A 21,937-nucleotide genomic window follows, 5' to 3' on the forward strand; every position below is an offset into this window, starting at 1 on the left:
CTTCTGACAGGTACTGTAGATCTCTTCTGAGATAAAGCTGGCTGCAGAGTTAAGAGAGAGTGAAAAGTTAGAGATGCACTGTTATTGTGTTCCAAATACTCTAAGATAAGGGATAAGTACTGCATTTCCCCAAACCATTAGATAATGCAGTTTCTAAAATTCCCTGACCCTGCCAAACTACTGATACCACTAGCAGAAGGATTTGTATGCTTTTACCACAGCTGAGACAAAGCCCCTGTTAAAATAGAGAAACTCTGTGTCCTGTACAGAACTGTGAGAAGTCACTTTAACCAGTAGGTCAATGAGAAAATAGTTTAATTTACAATGACATCCATGTCAGTAGCAGGTTGTTTTCACCAGAACAAGGTTTAACCGAAGTACCTTGTTAAACGTAATAGCAGTGTCCCACTCATGTACACATGGGTTTTCTATTTAAGTCTTTACGATGTATAGCTTCAACAACTACTGCCCTGCTACTGCTACCCTTATATTGGCATTTTATACCTGTGACTATTTCTTTTTCCCTAACAAATTTAAAGTCAATACTGTGTGTGACAAAATAGAGTCCATGCTAAAAAAGGAAAAGACATTTCATTAAACTGTTTTTAATTTCTTGTAGACAACTAATCTAAGTAAGCATGAATATGTTATAATGAAGTTTCCTATTAATGTGAAGCTCCAAAAACAGACCTATGAAAGCATTTGGATTATATTTGCTTATATCCCAACATGTATTATACCTCTGGCAACTACAGAATGAATACAATTAGAGATATTTATTATTCTGTCAACAGTCTATGTATATATAACAAGTAAATGCAACAGAATCCCAAATATTTTGATACATGCAAAACATCACAGCAATTGATAGTAATTATGTATTTTTTAATATGCAAGTCAATTACAGATGGTTAATTGGAACATTTTAAAAGGGAGTGAACGAGATGCTGACTCTTAAGTATCTAAGTAATACACTCCAGTCAGACTACCCAGTTCCTCACACAGTCACTGAATAAGAGCATATGAAGGCTCTTCTCATGCCACAGTCCACCACACTCCACAGCTCCACATCTGCAGAAAAAGAGGAAAGGGGAAATACTCATCAGCAACAGCTCTTCTTTAGCTATAGTGAAATAACAGTTTCATCTTTACCCCCATAGTGCTGAAGAAATGTGGACTTGATCAAACGAATACACAGTTCTCTAAAGCTGGAGTCCCCAATTCTACTCCTGGAGGACCTAGTAGTTTTTATTCCATTAACCAGCAACCAGGGGAAACCCACGTGAACACAGGGAGAACATACAAATAGCATATAGTACCCCAGGTGAACTCAGGGCTGCAGCCCTATGAGGCTACAATGCTACCCACTGTTCCACCATTCCAGCTGAACTTAATTACCTAACTGAAGCCTTAATTGAACTAACAAATATATATGCACAGAATATATCTCATTGTATGTGCTATATAGTTGTATAAATTAACAAGCCAGTAAAAACCCAGCCATTGTAGTGTACACAGTATAGTAACAATAGCTCTGGATGCTTGCTTACCTCACCTCGGTCATCAGCTAACACCAGAGAGACTTACCCATCTTAAACATCTCCAGGCAGTTCTCTTTGCCCTGGATGTGAGGCTGTCCAGGAAGCCAGGCAGTGTAGTCCCAGGCAGAATCATCTGTCCACACAAATTGGCCATTCTAAGGAGAAACAGAAACGAGAATGAGGAGCACAGGGGAAACAACATTCTGGACAGCTGGGAATCTCATTTGAGTGCCTCAGGTAACTAGTTTCCCCCATTATGTACCAGCAGACTGTTCTAATTGAATAATGGCTGTCATGTGTCACATGAAGATGATTCAGTGGTGGATGAAGTGGGTCCTCTCTTACAAGAACTACGAGATTGCTTGCAATGCAAAAAAATGCATGCAATGCATGAATTGTTTTTATGATGACTAAGAATATTGTCAAACCATTTTAAAACAACTCTGGTCTGGTTTTTGTTAATTGATCCCAATTATCTAATGCAAATCTGTATTTTTGATTTTCATCTGCAAGTGAGGACACACTAAACAGATTCAAGAAACCTGCCATTTCCATCTGAAACCTGTTGTATTCTTTGACTAAATTTTAGTGCTGCTATTAAACTGCTGAGCAGCAGATGGGGTAGTTGCACTGACACATGATAACTGCAGATGTTTATAGCCCTTGTACAGAGTTAAAGTATGTGCCTGTTCATAATAGGGGTGAACACTACTGAAGATTCTGTTTGAAGTGAGCAAAAAATAACTTTTTTAAAAAGTACACCATGACCAAAATGTTAACCTGTGCCAATTAAAAATTATATATGTAACGGTTTTATACAGTATATCAGTTATAATGCAGACTTGAGTTGAATAGTGATTATTCTTTAATCTTTACTTTCCTGTATTGGACTATACTGATCCCCTCTGCTACTGTGTAAATTCATCCATGATAAACTTCAGCACATGAGTTTTATGATTCACCAATGAATATATTGTACTTTGGAGCGGACAGTTTGAAATAAGAAAGTACAGAAATGGTTAGGGCTCTGGACTCCACCGCAGAAGGCCATGAGTTCAAATCCTCTGTATGACAGTTTTACTTTTGATACTCTCCCCAGGTCACCACTGTAAAACCATTTATTTTTCTTAATTGACATACTTGGTTGGATCCAATTGCTGTAGTTTCAATAAAACAATGGAAACTCATTTAAGTTATCTTGAGAAGAGCTAATGTCTGAGGATGCTATAAAGAGGGTCAGAGAGCTTGAGGGTACTGTGAAAAGTGTCTGCCTCCTGTACAGAGCTGAAAGGAATTACTTACATTTAGATGATTGAAATTAAAGGCTCCCAGCCAGGTGAGTGCTGGGCCTCCATTGGTGTTGATAACCAAAGAGATGAGGTGGGAGTGCAGAGCTGGGGAAGTCACCGAGGCCAGATGTCCTCCTGGGAAGAGCTCCCTGCAGGTGGACTGGAGAAGCAGACTGATTCTCAGGACAGACTAGGAACTACTGGCAGGCATGCAGGTTCACAGGATAAACATACAGACATTCAAAGATTCACAGATTCTCAAGACAGAAACACAAACTCTCAGTACAGAGATGCAGGCTCTTGAGGTAAACATATAGACAATTAAACTATTAGGATAGACTCACAGATTCAGAGGACTGACATAATCAGGATAGACACACAACTTCACAGCACTGACAGACTCACAGGATAGACCCACAGATTCATAAGACAGAAACACAAACTCTCAGGATAGACATGCACACTCTCAACATAAACATATAGACAATCAAACTTTTAGATTCAGGCTGATGACAGACTCTCTGGACAGAGACAGAACTGATATGCTATTTTAATTTTTCCTATAGGCTTGATACTGTAGTTGTATGAATGAAAATGCCTATGTCCTGTAATATAAAAGACTTGATACATACAATACACTTTTTTAATAAAATAGAAACAAACATATTTTATCAGGGAGCTTCTTACGAGTGCTTTGCTTAAAAACACAGTGCTGATTTGTTTTTGGACTCTTACTCACTCCTAATATTGGATTTAGTTTGCTGTATTGATACCTGTTTCAATATGCAACAGTGGAGTCTATGTTTAAGTTGTAAATCCTTTAGGGAAAAATAATTTTCCTTTAACAATCTACCTGGATCAATGAGACAGTAGAACAATGCCAAACCAACATATCTGAAACCATCAGTTTTATACCTCACTTAAACTTTTATTTTGGGAATTAATAATGATGAGATTTAGCTTGAACACTAATATTATGTAAAATATGAAAATATAAGGGTAGGTATTGACACATGTATCCCTGTCCCTGAGTGTCCCTGTGTGTTAAGAGCTGTGTTAAGAACTCAGTCAGCAAAGTGTTTATTTAACCTGACTGAACAACTGAGCAGACTATCATTAACAGTGGTAACCTATCCTAGTCATGGGAATCAGGCCAGTTCTACAAGGAGCTTAGGTGGTAAAAGTTAGTTTTCTAAAAAAATATAGAATTAACAATTATTTAGTATTATGTACCTATTCAATGAGGAATTTACATCTGTTTTCACTTTTTAACTTCTGTACCACAGAGAGAGATCTGACAGCTCCCATCTAGCCAATTAGTTATTTATTTCTAGCTTGAAATGTCCTCCAGCACTCTACAGGCAGTTCAGCCCTGAAAGGAAGAATGACTGCAGTTCAGACAGAAACTATGAAATAAGGGGTAACTGTTTCTCTAGGAGCCAGGAGATCCCTGGCCAAATCATCTCCATGTCCTTGGAGGGACTAAGCAGATTTGAAAAGAATCGCTTGAGGAAGGCAGTCACAGATACTGATACGATCTAGACTCATCCTGATTTCAACTCTTAACAGGTAAGAAAAAAAAAATATCTAGGTAAGGAGAGCAAACACTCAGCCCTGGAGGACAAGAATGTTTTTCTTTTCACTTCACATGTTAATTATCATTATCAAAGAAAAACAACTGGACCTTCTGTGCTTAACCGAAACATGGCACAAACAAAACGATGGACTCCTGTTCAACCAACTAGTTCCTCCTGGATATGGTTTCTTTGACCTTCCGCGTCTTTCAGGCAGAGGCGGGGGCATCATTGTTATTTACAACCTTTTTTACAGTCTAAGTCCTATAGCTATACCTCCTCCCTCTTCTTTTGAGTGTCTTGTTTTAAATGTTTCTATCCCCCAATCTACTATTATTGCCACAGTTTACAGACCACCCAAACCCAGTGGAGTCTTCTTAGGTGAGTTTGGTGATTTTCTCTCATTCTTATCCCTTAAATTTAAAAGGATCCTTATTCTAGGGGACTTTAATATACACATTGATTCAACCTCTTCCAGTCTGGCTAAAGACTTCCTTTCTCTTTTGGGATGCTTTGACCTTGCTCAGTTTGTTTGTACCCCTACACATAACAAAGGACACACCTTAGATCTAATTATTGCAAATGACTCCTTTGTCTCCCACTGCTCCCCCCTTGATCTAGGCCTCTCTGACCACTTAGCCATTCTCTTCAATCTGGAATTACCTGTTTCTAACACTTCCCCCTCACGCTCTGTAAATTTCCGCAACTGGCGATCAATCCAAGGTTTGCAAATTCTGTTCTGTCCTCCTTATCCTGTTTCTCTTCCTCTGACCCTCTAGAGGACAAAATACAGTTACTTGACAATGCTCTTTTATCTACCCTCGACACCTTTGCTCCTTTAAAAACTCGAACCATCTCCTTCTCTCGCCCTGCCCCCTGGTACAATGACCATCTGCGTTTCATGAAGGCAGCCTCTCGCAAACTTGAGCGTAGGTGGCGTCTTTCCGGCCTAAATGTACATTATCAGGCCTGGAGAGATTACTTATCTGATTATAAGGTTACTATAGAGTCTGCTAGATCCACCTACTTCTCTCACATCATTGAAAATCACCAAAACAATCCCAGACATCTTTTCTCCACCATCAACAGACTGCTCAAGCCAAACTGCCCCACCACATTACCTGCCTCATCACAACTTTGCAACACATTCTTAGATTTCTTTAGTTCTAAGATTGACAACATCCGGCATCACATTCTCTCCACTACGGATATAATTTCCACACCTCCTCCCTCCTCATCCAACTTCTCTGGTTCCCGTCTCTCCAGCTTCTCTCTTCTTGACTCAGCATCCCTAAACAAACTAGTTACGCGCATGAAACCCACCACATCTATTTTAGATCCCATTCCCACCACTTTATTCCAGTCCTGTTTCTCTTCTCTCTGTCCCATTGTCCTCAATATAATACATGAATCCTTGAGCACCGGCATTGTACCAACGGTCCTCAAAACTGCTGCTATTACCCCAGTGCCAAAGAAGCCTAACATGGCTCTCGACAATCTTAACAACTTTCGCCCCATCTCCAACTTACCCTTTCTCTCTAAAATTCTAGAACGTGCTGTCACACTTCAGTTACATAACCACCTCATGACAAACAACCTTTTCGAACCCCTCCAATCTGGCTTCCGTCAACTTCACAGCACAGAAACCGCCCTAGTCAAAGTCACCAACGATCTCCTAATAGCTTCTGATTCTGGTTCTCTTTCCATACTCATCCTTCTTGATCTCAGTGCTGCCTTTGACACTGTTGACCATATCTTGCTTTCTCGTCTCGAGACTGTGTTTGGAGTCTCTGACACTGCCCTCAAATGGTTTAAGTCTTACCTCACTGATCGCTGTCACTTTGTCTCTCTCAATGGGTACAGGTCTGAAATTGGTCTTGTCAAGTCTGGTGTCCCTCAGGGCTCAATACTGGGCCCCTCGCTCTTCAGCATTTACATGTTCCCACTTGGTCAGCTTTTAAGATCACATGGCCTCAGCTTTCATTTTTACGCTGACGATACTCAAATATACATCCATACCAAACCCGACACTGATGTGGCTGTCTCTATTCTATCTAATTGCATCTCTGACATAAAAATTTGGATGACTCAAAACTTCCTTCATCTTAACTGTGACAAGACTGAAGTCATGCTTATTGGTACCCCCCATCAACTTCGTAAAGCCAGTCCTGTAACCCTGTCTGTAGATGGCTCTGTACTTGAGCTCCAATCAAAATTGAAAAACCTTGGGGTTATATTCGATTCTGGCTTAACATTCGACCCACATGTACAGCATACTGTCAAAACATCTTTTTTTCACCTTAGAAATATCGCAAGACTACGCCCTATGCTATCATTAACTGTGGCTGAAAAGCTGATCAACATATTTGTATTCTCTCGAATTGACTACTGCAATGCTCTGCTCCCTGGGGTATCTAAATCTACTCTGAACAAGCTGCAGTATGTCCAAAATTCAGCAGCCAGAATCCTGACCAGGTCTAGTGCAAGTGTTCACATTACTCCTATCCTGGAGTCCTTGCACTGGCTTCCGGTCAAATTCCGCGTAGACTTTAAAATCCTCATGCTCACCTACAAGGCTTTACATGGCTTGGCACCTCAATACCTGTCTGAACTTTTATCGCCCTACTCCCCACCTCGCAACCTCCGATCTTCAAATTCTGCCCTCCTTACTGTCCCCCAAGCCCGTCTACATTGTATGGGCGACAGGGCCTTCTCCTGCTATGCCCCCAAGCTCTGGAACTCTTTGCCCAAGGATATTAGAGAGTCACCTTCTCTAAACTCCTTCAAATCCAGACTCAAAACCCTCCTTTTCAGAAAAGCCTTTACTTAACTGGTTCCATTCTTCACCCCTCTGCTCTTCTTAATACCATCTTCCACGGTCTCCTCTATTGTTATTGTTGTATTGTTGTAATTATAATTGTGTCCTGTCTTGTGAAATTTTCTTATTTATTGTTGTAGTCTTCTTATTTATTGTTATTGTCATCCTGTAAAGCGCTTTGAGAAGCCACCTTTAAAGGCGCTATATAAAATAAAGTTTATTATTATTATTATTATAATTGCTTAATTAAATAAGGGCTTTGAGTGGAGTGTCCAGAAAAGCGCTATATAAGCGTAAGCAATTATTATTATTAAATGCATTATTAGATTAATTAGACAAGTTGACACATTTCTTTTTTGTTCAAAGGCTGGGGTATAGGGAAGCCTATAAAATCTGCTAGGAAGTGGTCCTAGAGGACTGGAGTTGGGCTCCCCCGATTCAGAGCCTGGAGATTTCTTGTCTGCATAACCTTTGGAGCCCCACATTCAACCATTGGAAGCCTGTCATTCAGTCATTAGCCTACAAACATTACTGCAGGCACTCTAATATTAGTGATGATTAGTGGAGACAATTGCCATAGGAGCTGTGACTAATTATACAATTAGAAACTAAATATGGTGAAATCATCGCTGTAAATCAACAAAAAGTGTAAAGACAATTTAAAAAAATGGACTTGAGGGAGTTATTAGATTTCATAACTAATAAATCTATCAGTTACATCATTTATGCAAAAAAGGTGGGTTAACTGTTATGTTGCGCACAGCGTCTGTTTGGGGTTTACGATGCTGCTGCGCTTTGGGTTTAGGGGGTTACTGCTTTACAGTACTTGGCGGGTTTTGTGCAATTCTGTGTCAGTTGCGAGTTATACACAATAAAGAGCAGATGTATGTGAAACCTGCCCGCCTCAGTCCCTGGTTTTCTGCGGTGTAACATTAATATGTGCTGCCTGCTGTTTCGCTAACAGGACTGCACCGTTCACGTTAGCAGATTGCCTGAGTTTCCACCCACCTCCGCCTCACTGAAGGTCCGTGGGCTGGCAAAGAACTGGTAACACTTGCCATCAATGACCTGTCCCTGGCACCGCTCTGACTCTGTGGGTAACAGAGAAAGTAAGAAAGATGAGAAAGAAAGGGAGAGACAGAGAAAGAAGGTTCCATTCATAAAACATTTCCATTTATTGTCTTTTGCTTTACTATTTAGAAAACAAAGGCTTCAAATTTGGGAGATTCATTTAAATATTTCAGGACAACAGCTACTAGTATAGTAAGAGTTACTTGAGGAAGTTCAAATGCTTTTATTTTGTTTTTTTAACACTATTTACCTTTTTTGTTTTAACCACAACAATGACAACACATGTAACATGTTGGAAAGTACTATATGAGGAGGATGGAGGGTGTTTTGTGTCAGATAATCTCATTAAATGGGCAAAGATTTGACACAAAATGTTTCAGGTTGGGCATGAATGTACAAAGCTACATTTTGTGAATCCATTTGGGTTTTATTTTCTGGCACACCCCTTCCTATGGTTTTATGCTGGGTACAAGGAGAGTCATTCTGTATCTGGGAAGCCTCACCTTTGATTAAGGAAGGTCTCTTTAGTTCAGTCACATCAGTTTGCACAAGTTCACTGTTGTGACTTGGAAAAAGAGAGCCAACATCAGAGAAAAAATCTTCTTCATTCTTTAAAGTAGCTAAAGATTTTGTTGGTAGAGTGAAAAAAACAAACTAATTTTCTTTGACAATGATATTATAAATAATTTTAAAAAGAGTAACACAATGATATTGTGAAAGGACATTGGTGAGGAAGTGTCTTGTGAAAAGACAAAGTGCCACAGGGCATCAGCTTGCTTTCCTTAGATTTCCAACCAAACAGGGATGACTGAGATCACATACAAATCTTTTTTTCTCTCTGTCTGAGTCACTATTTGTCTCAGTTGTGCACTTATGGGAATACTGGAAGTGCATTCATCTTTTTTGTTTGCACTGTTTTTTGTGTTTTCCTTCATTCCACCTTTCTCCCTCCCATTTCTCTGATTAACCTGACAGTACATAGGTCCTGTCCATCTCGCTGAGTGGTAACCTGGGGAGCCCTGTATTGAGGTCCACCAGGACGGCCCTAGAGGGCTGGGTTTCCTGTCTGAACAGGTCTATAGAGGCCTTGTTGAGGTCTGAACATAGAAAAACACTAACAACACATCTGCTACAAATTAAAGGGAAACCTAGATGTTCAAATTACTTTTTATCTTTCAGACACCAGCTGTCTTCCTTAATGATCTAAAGCACTTTTTTGTGTCTGATTTGGGTCTGCAGGTGAGCTGAAAAACAGTTTACAGCACAACTCGGAACACATAACTGGCTCTGGTTAGTAAATGAGTAAAGTGGAGGCCTTTTTGTTAGAAAATTATTTGTCCATTAACTGCAAGATTAATGGAGCTATAGCTCAGTGTCACAGAATGAGAGTTATCAGGTCATTATCAAGACATCACTGACTGCACAAAATAGAAATTATAAAGTCATTTTGGATTTTAAACAAGCTATGACCATCATCAGGACAAAGGGACTGAAAAAGTATAGAGGTATTTACCAATTTGGAAAACTTATTTTTAGTTAATCCTGCAAAGAAGGAGTCATTGAGACACATCTTAAATGTTTCTTATTCTCCAGAATAACAAATGTCTCTTTACATTTTTTTTATGGGAAGAAATATAGCTCATACAACAAAATAAAATTGAACAGGGAAAGTAGATATTATTACCATCCCCAAATCTCTTTCATCACATTCAAACTATTTACTATGTTTTCAGCACTACCAATCCTCCTAACAATCCATTTCACTTTCTGTGTTGGCTGTCTGCCTTGTCTCACATTAATATATTCACTTATCTGTAAATATAACTGCATCTCTATTTATATGACATTGCCCAGGTGTTAGCATCCTATGTATTTGTAACATGAAATATAGCCTAATATTTTGCAAACATTTTCGATTTATATGTTGTACACACATAATACATTTATCCTGTGGCAGTGAATGGAAATATAGTATTGTCATATTGATGGAATACACAGCAATTTTACATTTAATGAGTAATGGAATAGGAAGAGATATAGTTTGAAAATAATACACTAACTAGTTCAACTGTGGAATAAACTGTGAATCGTTTTGTTTGGAATAAATTGCTGAACTGTATATGACTCTGCCTTTTTGTTTTTTCTAGATTAAGAAATACAATTCAAGAGATAAAGGAGGAAAGATCTGAACATTAATAATAAGCCAGAAAATAAAGTGATAAATCTTCCCAATACCACATTCCCCCCATCCCAGAAGCACAAATGAGGTTTTCTTCCCCCACCTCACTCACCTGTTGTCCTGTAGTTCCTCTCCATCTCGCTGGCAGGAATTCTGGGAAGGCCTGACATCATGTCCACCAGTATGGCCTGAGAAGGCTGTGTGCCCTGTTTGCGGTAATCTATAGAGCTCCCTGTAGAAGGACAGTATGTATGTCAATAAAATCACATAATAAATGGACTAATCCATTTTACACCTTAGACTTGCTTCTAAAAATGTGGTTCAGCATCTAATCCCCATGTTTCTGTATATTGTATATATTTCTTGTCTTCCTCTCCCTTTCTCTTTCTCACCATTAGGTTTGGGGTGCTCAATGATTTTGGTCTGGCTGGACATAGGAGGCCCCTGATTCAGGATGTAATTCCTAACTGGAACACTGGGAGCAGCATGGAGGCCTGTGCAAATACAAGAGAATACACAGTTAAACACTGGGATAGGACTGACTTGAGCATCATTGAAATCTTCCTGTTTTAAAACGAAGCAAAGGAGCGAGAGTGTTTTACCTCAAATACAACAGTAAATTGTCATTACATTAGAAAAACATCAGTCCACATTAAGAACACATGGATGGATGGATAATGTTTAATTTTATTAAAGTACAACTGAGTCCCAGTCATTCAGAGTGCAGGATTTGGCTTCAAGTTCAGGGAATTCAAGAGCAGGGATTTTCCCCTGACACTCAATTTACATTTGTATTGCTGTTTCTAAATTCAAAGGCAACATGAGGTACACATGAAGGACACCAAACAGCTTTTTAAAAGATATGTTCTGATGCTTTTATATCAATGTTATTTTGTCTTTGAACAGTTAGTAAATCTAATTCTTATCCTTTAAGGAAGAAAAGATAATGTGGTTTTGATGAGTGATGGAAAGATGGTTCCTTACAATATACTTTTTCAATGCAACCAGATTTGAGGTAAATTAAAAGGTTATAAATAACTGGTGTTTGAAATCAGTGGTAATATTAGACTTTCCATAGATTCTGAATCAAATGCCCACTGGATTGAATTCACTGACAAATACAATGGTATCAAACTGCAGTGGGCCTTCATTTACTGTATTGTTGTTTCATTTGGCTGATATGATTATCAAAGCACCTTACATTTTTACACAATTTATACAGGTGGGTATTTTGCCAGACAAATCCAGGTGAATCACCTAACTGAAGAAGACTGAATTGCTATATCACCTGGGATTTGAGCCCACAACCCTCCAGATGCAAGCCCAGAATCATAATCACTGCTCCAAAGCGCTGCCTGTTTATTGGTCTCATATTGGACTTCTGGACAGTCACTTAGTATCCTGTGAGCCTCACCTTTAATCAGGGCTGGTGCCTTCAGTTCAGTGATCTCAAGATGTTCACCTTCATTTTTATGCCCTGGACACAGACAACCAACAATATCAGTGAACAACAAGGTACATTTTCTTTGTTATATAATGAAGCCACTAATGTTTGTTGGTCCAGTAATATAAATGGTATAGAAATGGATTTTCAAATTTTTCCTTTTCTGTAAAACAAATTCCAAAACACATCAGAGCACATTCAAAGAATGAAGGGAAGTGGTGTAAGTGCTTTCCAGAAAGATATAGAGTTTCAGTTTCCTGTTGTAAGGCCCTGTGAGTCCTGAAGATTCCCTCTATGAGTTTTCCCACTAAAAACTAAAGATTATAACACACTCTTATGGGTACACCAGAAGATCTTTCTTTGCACTTTTTTTCCTGGCATTCTTTTTAAGTTTCTTTGTTCTTCCTTTTTTCATCCCTTCTGTCTGACTCACCTGACAGCACATAGGTCCTGTCCATCTCGCTGAGTGGTAACCTGGGGAGCCCTGTATTGAGGTCCACCAGGACGGCCCTAGAGGGCTGGGTTCCCTGTCTGAACAGGTCTATAGAGGCCTTGTTGAGATCTGAACACAGAGAGAGACACATCACCAAATGTGCTGCAAGCAACACCTGCAGATGTTACAGACACATTCCCTACAAAATATCTTAAGCTATGAATTAAGCTTCTGGTGTCTCAATCACTTTTGGTCTTGTAGTTCTTGACCATTTTCTGGCAGAAGTTCTGGGAAGGCCTAAAACCTTCCCTAAAACCTAAAACAAAATGTACACCATTATTAAACTAAACTATGTCCACCAGTACAGTGGAAAGCATATAGATATTACAGTGTAATCAACATGGCTTTTAGAATAAACTGCTGTATATGACTCTTTTCTACACTAAAAATATAGTTCAACAAGAGATTTGCTCACCTATTGTTCTGTAGTTCCTCTCCATTTCACTGGCAGGAATTCTGGGAAGACCTGATATCATGTCCACCAGTATGGCCCGAGAAGGCTGAGTGCCCTGTCTGCGATAATCTATAGAGCTCCCTGTAGAAGGACAGTATATTTGAACATTTTTTATGTTTCATTTCATACTCACTGTTTCTTTTACAGTTAATGATAACAACTCTTGTGCTGCAGTTGAGGAAAGTGAGTGCCTATTCACTTTTGATGTGCTGCTAAATTTGTAGAGCACCGACTGGATGAATGGTGCCTTTCTTACTTACTCCAACCCTGCACTCATCTGGGAAATTTCAGGAGTCACTTTTGGAAATTTCACTCTGTGAAAAGTGTTCCTCTCCATCTGGGGGCTTGTGGTTACACTCAGATAGTGACGTGACCCAGGATCAAACTCATGACATCTGGGCCATTGAGCTCAACTTGTGTGCAGTTAAAGTTAACTGCTTGAGCAACTTCATGTCAACTGCAGTCAGCAGCACTACTACCTTCTAGCCTCTCATCACATCACAGAAGCTGACCACGGTTAGGCTTTGTCAGACATCTAAATAGAGCCCTTGCTGCAGGAAGTAGCGTTGAAGGGCCAGTAGGTGGTATTTTTCCTTCTGGACTAGCTTTTCAAAATTAATGTCTAAGTATGTTGAATGGAGATGTGTGCTATAGGACGTACCAGCCTTCAAATGAGATATTTAACTGTGGTCTTGCCTGCTTGGTCATTAAAAATCCTACTGGCTCAAAATGGCTTTTGCCCATTACTCTGCTGTGTTGCTCTTCAGTGGTAGATGAAGTGGGTCTCTTCCTATACAGTATGTAAAGCAATTATTTTTTTTTTGCATTTAAAGGCATTATATAAATACTAAGAGTTATTAGTATGTATGTGCTTTGAAGTAATACTCCATACTCAAAACATAATGCAGGCCAAATGTCAGCTTTGATGTGGAATATGGTGTTCCAGAAATGAATTCAGAGGACATGTGGCTGTATCTTGTATTTCAGTCTGCCTTTACTCTTTTTTTCTCTCTCACCATGAGCCTTGGAGTGCTCGATGATTTTCTTCTGGCTGGTCTCAGGAGGCCCCTGTTTCAAGATGTCATTCTGCAGTGGGACCCTGGGGGCAGCATGGAGGCCTGTACAAACACACAGTTACACATTGGGATAGAGTTATCCTGAAGAATATTTTTGCAATTTTTATTCTTCTTTGTTAAACTCAATAAAACATTTTAAATTATTTTTTCTATATTTTTTATGTTAATATTGGTTCATAAAAACATTGGAAAAGACAGATAAAAGTTACACTTGATTCCCCAAAGCATAGAGCCAGTTTTCTCATCACCTATGGCAGGAGTTCCAAATTCTAGTCCCGGATTCCCTTACACCTGCTGGGTTTCATTCAATGTTAGCTTAATTACCTAATCAAAGTATAATTGAACCAACATGTTTCTTGATTGGAATATTTGCAAGTTGCTTCTTCTCAAAAGTTTAACAAAGTTTAACAAAGTTAACATTTACTAACATTTACAAGATGATCTCTAATAAGTTTAAGAGAATACTCAAACAGTTCAACTCGGTTCAATAATTTTCTCAATTAAGGGTTCAGTTGTGTAACTGAGCTAGGCACAAACAAAAACCAGCAGATGTGTGGGTATCCAGGACCAGGAAATGAAAGCCCCTGGTTTAAAGTGTAGCGGCGAGGCTTATTAATAAGAAAGAATTAAGTGTTCTGAGCCTTCCCAAATGAGGCCCCATTTCTCTGTTCATCTCTGTGGTGCAGCCACAGAGAAGCTATTCATGCAGGCTGATTTAAGGTTCCTTTGATAAGGACAGCTCCCAAAGGGGGATGCACTTAGCTAAGCCTGGCTATCATGATCAATGGTCATCCATTGGCGGCTATCTGTCTAGGGAGTGCCAGATGGACATCTGGACTGCATTCCTAAGTGTCAGGAGTAAGTGACTCATATCTCACCTTGATCAACCAATCAGGGACTGGTAGGGCCGAGTAACCCACGTGGGACTCTGATGCCCATGGAACTTTCAGCCAATCAATGAGCTGAAGTTCCTCCAGGTAAAAACAGGCAACACAGAGAGCCTGGGAGATTCAGTTAGATTCAGTAAGATTCAGGAGGGAGATTCAGGAGAATTCTGAGACTATTCTAAAGGGAATTCAAAGGAGAATTCCAGGGCAGGGCGGCCCAGGAGCAGAAGGCTCCCAAGGGTAGGACATTCTTGCAGCCCGCCTCCTGACCATCCTGAGACTCAGCCCGGACAACCACGGAACGGGCAGTGTGTCCGAGTGCCAGAACTTTCTTTTGTTCTAAGAGTCTAGAGCGGAGGTTGCCAGAGAGTAACCAGAGGATCCACCCGAGGTTAGCACCAACAGCAGGCCTCGTGAACAGGTCGGAACTGTTGACAGCTGAATCACTATTCAGAACTAGCGCTTCATCAGGAACGAACCGGTCCTCTTCCTGACTTGCTGGGACTCACAGTCATCTTTTCTCCTGTGCACAAACTTTGCTAGTTAAAGCCAACAGTGAGCATCAGCAGCGCACCGTCGCAAGCCGCACAGCACAGCCCGGCACGGAGCCAGAGAGCGCGGATTGGACAGCAACAGCCTGCAACTGTTTCTTTGTGCCCGCAGGAGATCTGAATCCCCAGAAATTGGATGAGTATTCAACTTCAATGCATTACAGCTCGAGAATTCAATTGTTATCCCAACCAGTTGATATCAATTTAATTCCTAAGAGTTATGTACTTGTTTTGAGTGTCTAATGTAGAAGTTATAACCAAGTTAATTTACGAAACGGTCTAAATGAATGATATACTGAACGTATGTCCTCTTGATATATGTAACTCTTTGTAACTGAATGAATATATATCTTTTGTATTCTGATAACCCTCTCGATAAGATCTGTTAGGTTTATATGCATATTCTATGTATTAATAAATGTATCCTCGTGTATTAGTACCTGTGTGTGTGCGTTGTTTGAGTTATGTCGCATGGTTGGATTCTAAAGCCATCAAAAGAATCAACTTTGTGATTTACTGCTACAATTAATAATTGTCTCAGTAAATGCCCAAACCCTACAGAACTGGTGCCTTCAGAGAGCCACTACATTACATTTTGGCTATGGCAACGTTACATATTTGGCATCCCTGTACGGCTATGAATGATTACAAAAGGTAGCGCCCTTTTATTTTATTGTATGGTATAGAGTTGAGTACATGGACTCACTTGTTGCTGTCAACACATATCCCGAAGTACTGTTACTCTATTGTTTAAAATGTACTGTGATACAATTAAAGGATTTTTACTTTAAATGATTACTTCAATAAGATTGAATCCTACATTTTGCAGGATTGTTTTGATAAGCACCTGTGTTTTTATAGACATAACCCAAACTAATTTCTTAACTAACATGAGTTCAATTTTTTGTTTGGTAATTTAAATATGGCTTCCATCTACACATCCCTGCAGTGAATCATCTGTGCATATGATGAAGAGCACAGTTTGCATTCATTAGACCAGGTCAACACACTATATCAAGCGGATCTCTGCTGACCCATGTGAACCCACTTACAACCCCGGTAGGTGCTTTCACACTAGAAAAATTTGGGCTGCTAATAAGTAGGTTGCTGTAGCCAGTATATTACCCAAAACTCGCCAGTTTCTTACCAGCTAGTCTTACTCTTGATCAAAAATACAAAATCCTAAATAATGAAACAGAAAAAAATAATTCAGTCCCTACCTGCCACAGTTAGCACAAGCAGAGATATCTTCAGCATTCTGAAAATTAAAAAAAAGTTCAATATTCAAGATGGGAATGTACAGTTTCCACTTAGCAGATATTTCAGCACTGAGCTTTTGTGGTTGTCCTCATCAAGGTAATTAAATGGGAATCCTTCATAATCTTTACCATCATTATCCAGCATTATCACATTAGAGGTAATGACAACAACTTATGGTACATTATTATTATTACTACCTGCTGATGCCTGTATCTCCTGGCATTTTGTTTCTCTTTGGTTCTCTATCTTATTCTACTCCCTGTATTTCTCATTTCAGCCTTGGAGATGTGAGAAGGCCAGTCTACTGAGGCCTATTTACCTAGCTTATTTGGTAGTAAGTTTAATTGATCCAAGGATCTCATCCAGCTGTTTCTTAAAAGAAGCCAGTGTATTGGTTTCAACAATATGGCTGGGTAGTGTGTTTAACACTCCCACCACTCTTTGGGTTAAGAAGTGCCACATGTTCTGGGTTTTAAAAGCACTTTCACTTTCATGTACTGTCTACCTGTGTCTTCTAAAGAAATCCAGTGTTCACATTGCCAATATATTTGAGGATATTGAAAACTTGAATCAGTTCCCCTCATAGTCTTCTAAATTCATAACTAATAATATTCAGTTCCTTCAGCCCTTCAATGTAGGACATATTCTGCTCCATTAATGTATCTTGCAGCTTATCTCTGGACTGATCCCAGAACAACAATATTTTTTCTATATCATGGTGACAAATTGTAAAAAACATTCTAAACGAGGCCTTACTAGTGCATTAAACAATTTCAGCATAACATCTCTTGATTTCAATTCTACAATTTATGTACATGTTTTAACATTTTGTTTGCCTTTAAAATTGCTTCTCCGTATTGTTTAGAAGATGCAAATGATATGTCAACATAGACACTTATTATTATTAGTTTCTTTGAGCTCTGTCTTTCCCCTTTTTTATTTATAGTTTGTCTTTTTTACTACTGTCCTGGAGGAGTGACAAAAGTGTGCGGAAGACAGTGGCTTGAAAGCTATGATTTCTTTAAGTATGCATACAATATTTAGCATTTGTGAATATTGACTGCGTTATTGTTTCTTTTGCGTCTGCTTTCCTCTTTTAATCAAGGGTCAGCAAGCCTTTCCAGTGCAAACAATCAACAAAGATGACCTAGATGCTTATCTATTATCACACAGTGGTGACACATCTGATTTTGTAGATGTGCTGAAGTACGGAGATGGAGAGTAACTACAACAGACAAAGGAGGAAAGGACAGTACACTGTAACATCCTTGTCAACTGCATACAGTTATTTCCTTAATTAGTATATACAGTACATACGGAATAATGTCGATACTCCTAACCCTGTGGTCAACAAGACATTCCAATATGAGGGGGGACTCAAAAGAGAGCAGCCAAGTAAGGCTCACTACCCCAAATTTGTCTACATTAACTGCCATCTGCCATGTGTTTAGCGAGTTGTGATTTCTATCAAAATCTCTTTGAATTTAATTTGCTGCTTTTACAGAATTTACAAGTTGGTTATCACCCTCAAACATGACTAGTTTATCAGATCATTGATATACCTTAAGAAAAGTAGTGGTCCACATGATAATACGATCACAGGGGGGGGTAAGAACGCTAGGCAGAGCAACAAGTAGTGAACTCAATATCGAGCAACAGGAATCAGGTAAGAATGGTATAAATAACCCGGCGTGCTGCACGGTAGAGCAATTGCAGGTGTGTTAACTCGTGCGGCGGCGCTTGTTAATAGTAATCCGCTGCTGGTGCTGATTAGATCGCTTAAGAGTTGATCTCTGCTGGCTGGTGGTCGTGACACAAACAAAATAAGAAAGTATTCATTAATCATATCTACCATTTCAGTGTCTTCTTTTGGTATTCCTGTAGGTGTATATTCCTGTAGGTCTTTCCTAGTCTATGTTGGGAAAGTTCAAGTCTCCCATAAATAAACTATTTAGTTTGCACATAAATTTGTAATTTAATTATACAATGTTGAATTATAATCAACAACTGCATTTGGTGGTCTTTATCTCATCACCAATACTATTCTTTTTGGAATGTTTCTTAATTAGTCTGATCCACATAGATTCAGAGACTGCTAGATTCCTTTAGTGCCTGTATCGGAATACTTTTTTAATATATATATAGTGCTATAATTCCTCCACTTCCATAACAGACATAACATTTAACATGTACTGTAACATCTAATAATTTTCAGGCTTGGTTTTGTGTAACTGTTATGCTTCTTATTAGAAAAAACAAAAGGATTTTTTGTACATTCAAAGGATAAACAATGAAAGAAGGAAAAAAGGTCAAATATTTTTTCTCTAAATAAGAAAAATAGGAGTGATGAAGGAGTCCAAGAATCAATAAACAGATGTCTGTAAAATATGTCCATCAACCAGATGGCATTCCTTTTGAATTTGAGAAAATATTTAGTGCATCTTAATGAATTCAATGAAAAAAGACATACGATCAAAAAGGGTGGTTTTATTGCAACAATGATCTTTTATAGTACTCTGTTATTGATACAAAACAATTCTACATCTACATTTTTATTTTTTGAACTCTTCAGAATAGTTTGGTCGAGGTTCCATTCATGAAAATACATTTGCTTGAGAAAGATCTGTACTGTCATTATCTGAACTTCTCCATGACCAGACGTTTTCTTCAAGACATAATCTTTTACATGGAAGGGCATTCAAAGCACTTACAGTAACACTTCTTTACACAAAGGGTTATGGGAGTACGGGACAAGTGACCCAGCCAATAATCTGAAGTCTTAATAAATAAATAACTTAAATAAAACTTTCTTAGGTAAATAAATTACCAAATGATCTAGAACAGCTGAATTGACTCCTTTCATTTGTAACTCTTCTGTATGTACAGAGTTACTTTAAATCACTCTAAATTTTAATCACTTTAAATTTGTAAACCAGCAGTGCCAGCAGAGTGACCCCTGTTTCTTTTTTCCTGTTTTCAATCGGTTATCTCTCCCTTGGCTATACAGACTCAGCGGTATGATTCACAGAACATCTGCTGAAAATCCCCTTCAGCAAAGGATTAGATCCAGATATTCCAACTATTAATCCTCACCATCAGAGACAGACTGGCTGATGAAACATTTCAATTGAGTCTAAAACTTTCCTTAGGCACTAAGAACATTTAAAAGAGATGTGGAATAAAAATTTATTGCACACAGTTATATATAATATATATACTGTATAGTGGGTATTAAAAATAAAAGCTTATCTTTGTGTTCATGAATCTCAGGTTATGAGTAGCACTGAAATAAATAGATGAGTACTACAGTGAGGTTATCATTAATTGAAACAATTGCTGACAGTGCTGTATATGTCATTATTTTAAATCAGTAAAAAAACAGAATCATTGACTGTTTTAGAGATTTGTTCTCTTTCCATATCTGAGGTATACACAAACCTTTATTTTAAATGGTCTGCTGCATAATTTACTTTCCCGATTATTTTTTAATGCTGGATTATGATAACGTTGCATTTTTTCCCTTTCTTATTTTTTTAAGATAACGTTGCATGTAAAGGGCCATTACAATTAAATAAAACAGCGAAAATGAAGAAAAAGATGAAGAAATGAATGATAAACAATTTAAGTTACCATACTATATAAAATTATTAGCAGAATGTAGCGTTAAATAAGAATGTGAATTCTTTTTTGGTGGTCTTATACTGCCATATGTATAATTTTAAAGTCTTTTGTGAGTTTCAGGGTAAATCTTATTCAAGCGCAAATGTAAAACATCAAACAAACTCTTGTTCTATGAAAGCTCAGGTTTTAAACACCTTTTAAACACAGTAAAAGGATGCAACAATCATGTTTACAAATTGAAAGGTTTGCAACACACCACTGCTTTTTTATTTTATCACTGAACTATATTAAATCTTCTGTGGAGAAATAAAGTTGAAAAAAGCCGCAGAGAGTGGCACATGGAACAAAGCACATCCTGTAGTCACACATGTTAATAATTACACAGCCCCAGCCATGTTACTGTTAAATTTGACAAACGAGCTAACAAAATTTTCAAGCTGTTGCAGGCTGCCGCAGGTGGAAATTATTTTAATGAAACGCCGAGTGAGAGCGGAGTGCAAAAATCATGAAGAATTTAATAAAACATTTCAAGAATTTCATTACACAGATTTACACTCTTCGAGTCTCCTAACTGGCCCTGGACTAGAAAAACTTTACTTTTTCAATCAGCTGGCCAAACTGGTTCTATCAACTCCTCACAGGTCGTGTTTTGTTAAGTGCTAATAGCTAGAAATAATTAGTTGCACATTCACATATTGAAATACATTGCATGGATATTGTCATACATATTCCTTTATTGGCACTTAACACAACAAAAATATTTAATTTATTATTATCATTCTTTAATATTGTTTATATTATATATAAAGAAAGGCAAGTGCTTTAAGGGCAGATAGCAGTGAACACTGATTAGTGATCTATTACTTTTAAGTGCACACAGATATACTGTACATATAAAATATAAAGACAATGCACAAATTATTTATAAGAAATATTTTTTCTGTTTGTTGACATAATCATACTGCAGGTGAGTAAAAGTTTAAAACTAATTTCCCCACAAATTAACACAAACCTTATGATTCAGTGAAGGGTCACCTTCACATTGGTCTGCACATGAACTGTTGTTTTCTCTGACATTTTTCTAGTTATATCTTTGCCTATCATGATAACCTGAAACCTGGTGACTGGTTGTGCTGTTTCTGTTTTTTTACATTCCAATTCCCAAGCTTGCTTTATGCTATCAGCTTTGAGCAGATGCTTTGCAAAATTACACTAAAATCAAAAGACTGATTGATTAAAAATGTGATTATATGGATTGAGAGTGTTGCTGTGGTAAACTCACCTGCTCTTTTGCTCCACACTCCAGACTGCAGGCTGGCTGTGATTGCAGAGAAGAGGAACTTTCCCAGTGGCTCAGATAAGAAAAAGTTTGCTAACTTTTGACCTCCAGAATGCTGAATATTGCTATTGATTATCACATTATCAGTTTTACCACTTATAATAATAAATAACATCACTTTATTAACCATTTACAATTTATTGCATTAGGAATGATCTTTTTGCATATCCCAGCTTGCTCTCCATGAGACACAGGCAGGGAGAGAGCCTAGGGTCAAAGTGCAGGGTCTGCCATTGTACAGCACCCCTGAAGCAGTTGGGGTTAAGGGCCTTGCTCAGGAGCCCAATGGAGAAGGATTCCTCTGTTAGCTGCAGGATTTGAACTGGCAACCTTCCAGCCA

At 38.4% G+C, this 21,937-nt stretch overlaps 1 protein-coding gene across 1 annotated transcript; it reads right to left on the reverse strand.

Annotated features, from left to right (window-relative positions):
- Positions 1-889: 889 nt before the first annotated feature.
- On the reverse strand, positions 890-21,597 carry LOC102684557 (uncharacterized). The gene is made up of 12 exons (XM_069197738.1): positions 21,541-21,597; positions 16,598-16,635; positions 13,880-13,981; positions 12,825-12,944; positions 12,350-12,478; positions 11,887-11,949; positions 10,865-10,966; positions 10,585-10,704; positions 8,231-8,313; positions 2,844-2,990; positions 1,588-1,696; positions 890-1,071 (listed from the first exon to the last, which is right to left on the reverse strand). The coding sequence occupies exons 2-12, from the start codon at positions 16,632-16,634 to the stop codon at positions 998-1,000; spliced, it is 1,086 nt and encodes a 361-aa protein (XP_069053839.1). The 5' UTR covers position 16,635; positions 21,541-21,597; the 3' UTR covers positions 890-997.
- Positions 21,598-21,937: the final 340 nt, after the last annotated feature.

The sequence above is a fragment of the Lepisosteus oculatus genome, chromosome 13 (genome assembly GCF_040954835.1).
Source record: "Lepisosteus oculatus isolate fLepOcu1 chromosome 13, fLepOcu1.hap2, whole genome shotgun sequence".
Taxonomy (NCBI): Eukaryota; Metazoa; Chordata; class Actinopteri; order Semionotiformes; family Lepisosteidae; genus Lepisosteus; species Lepisosteus oculatus.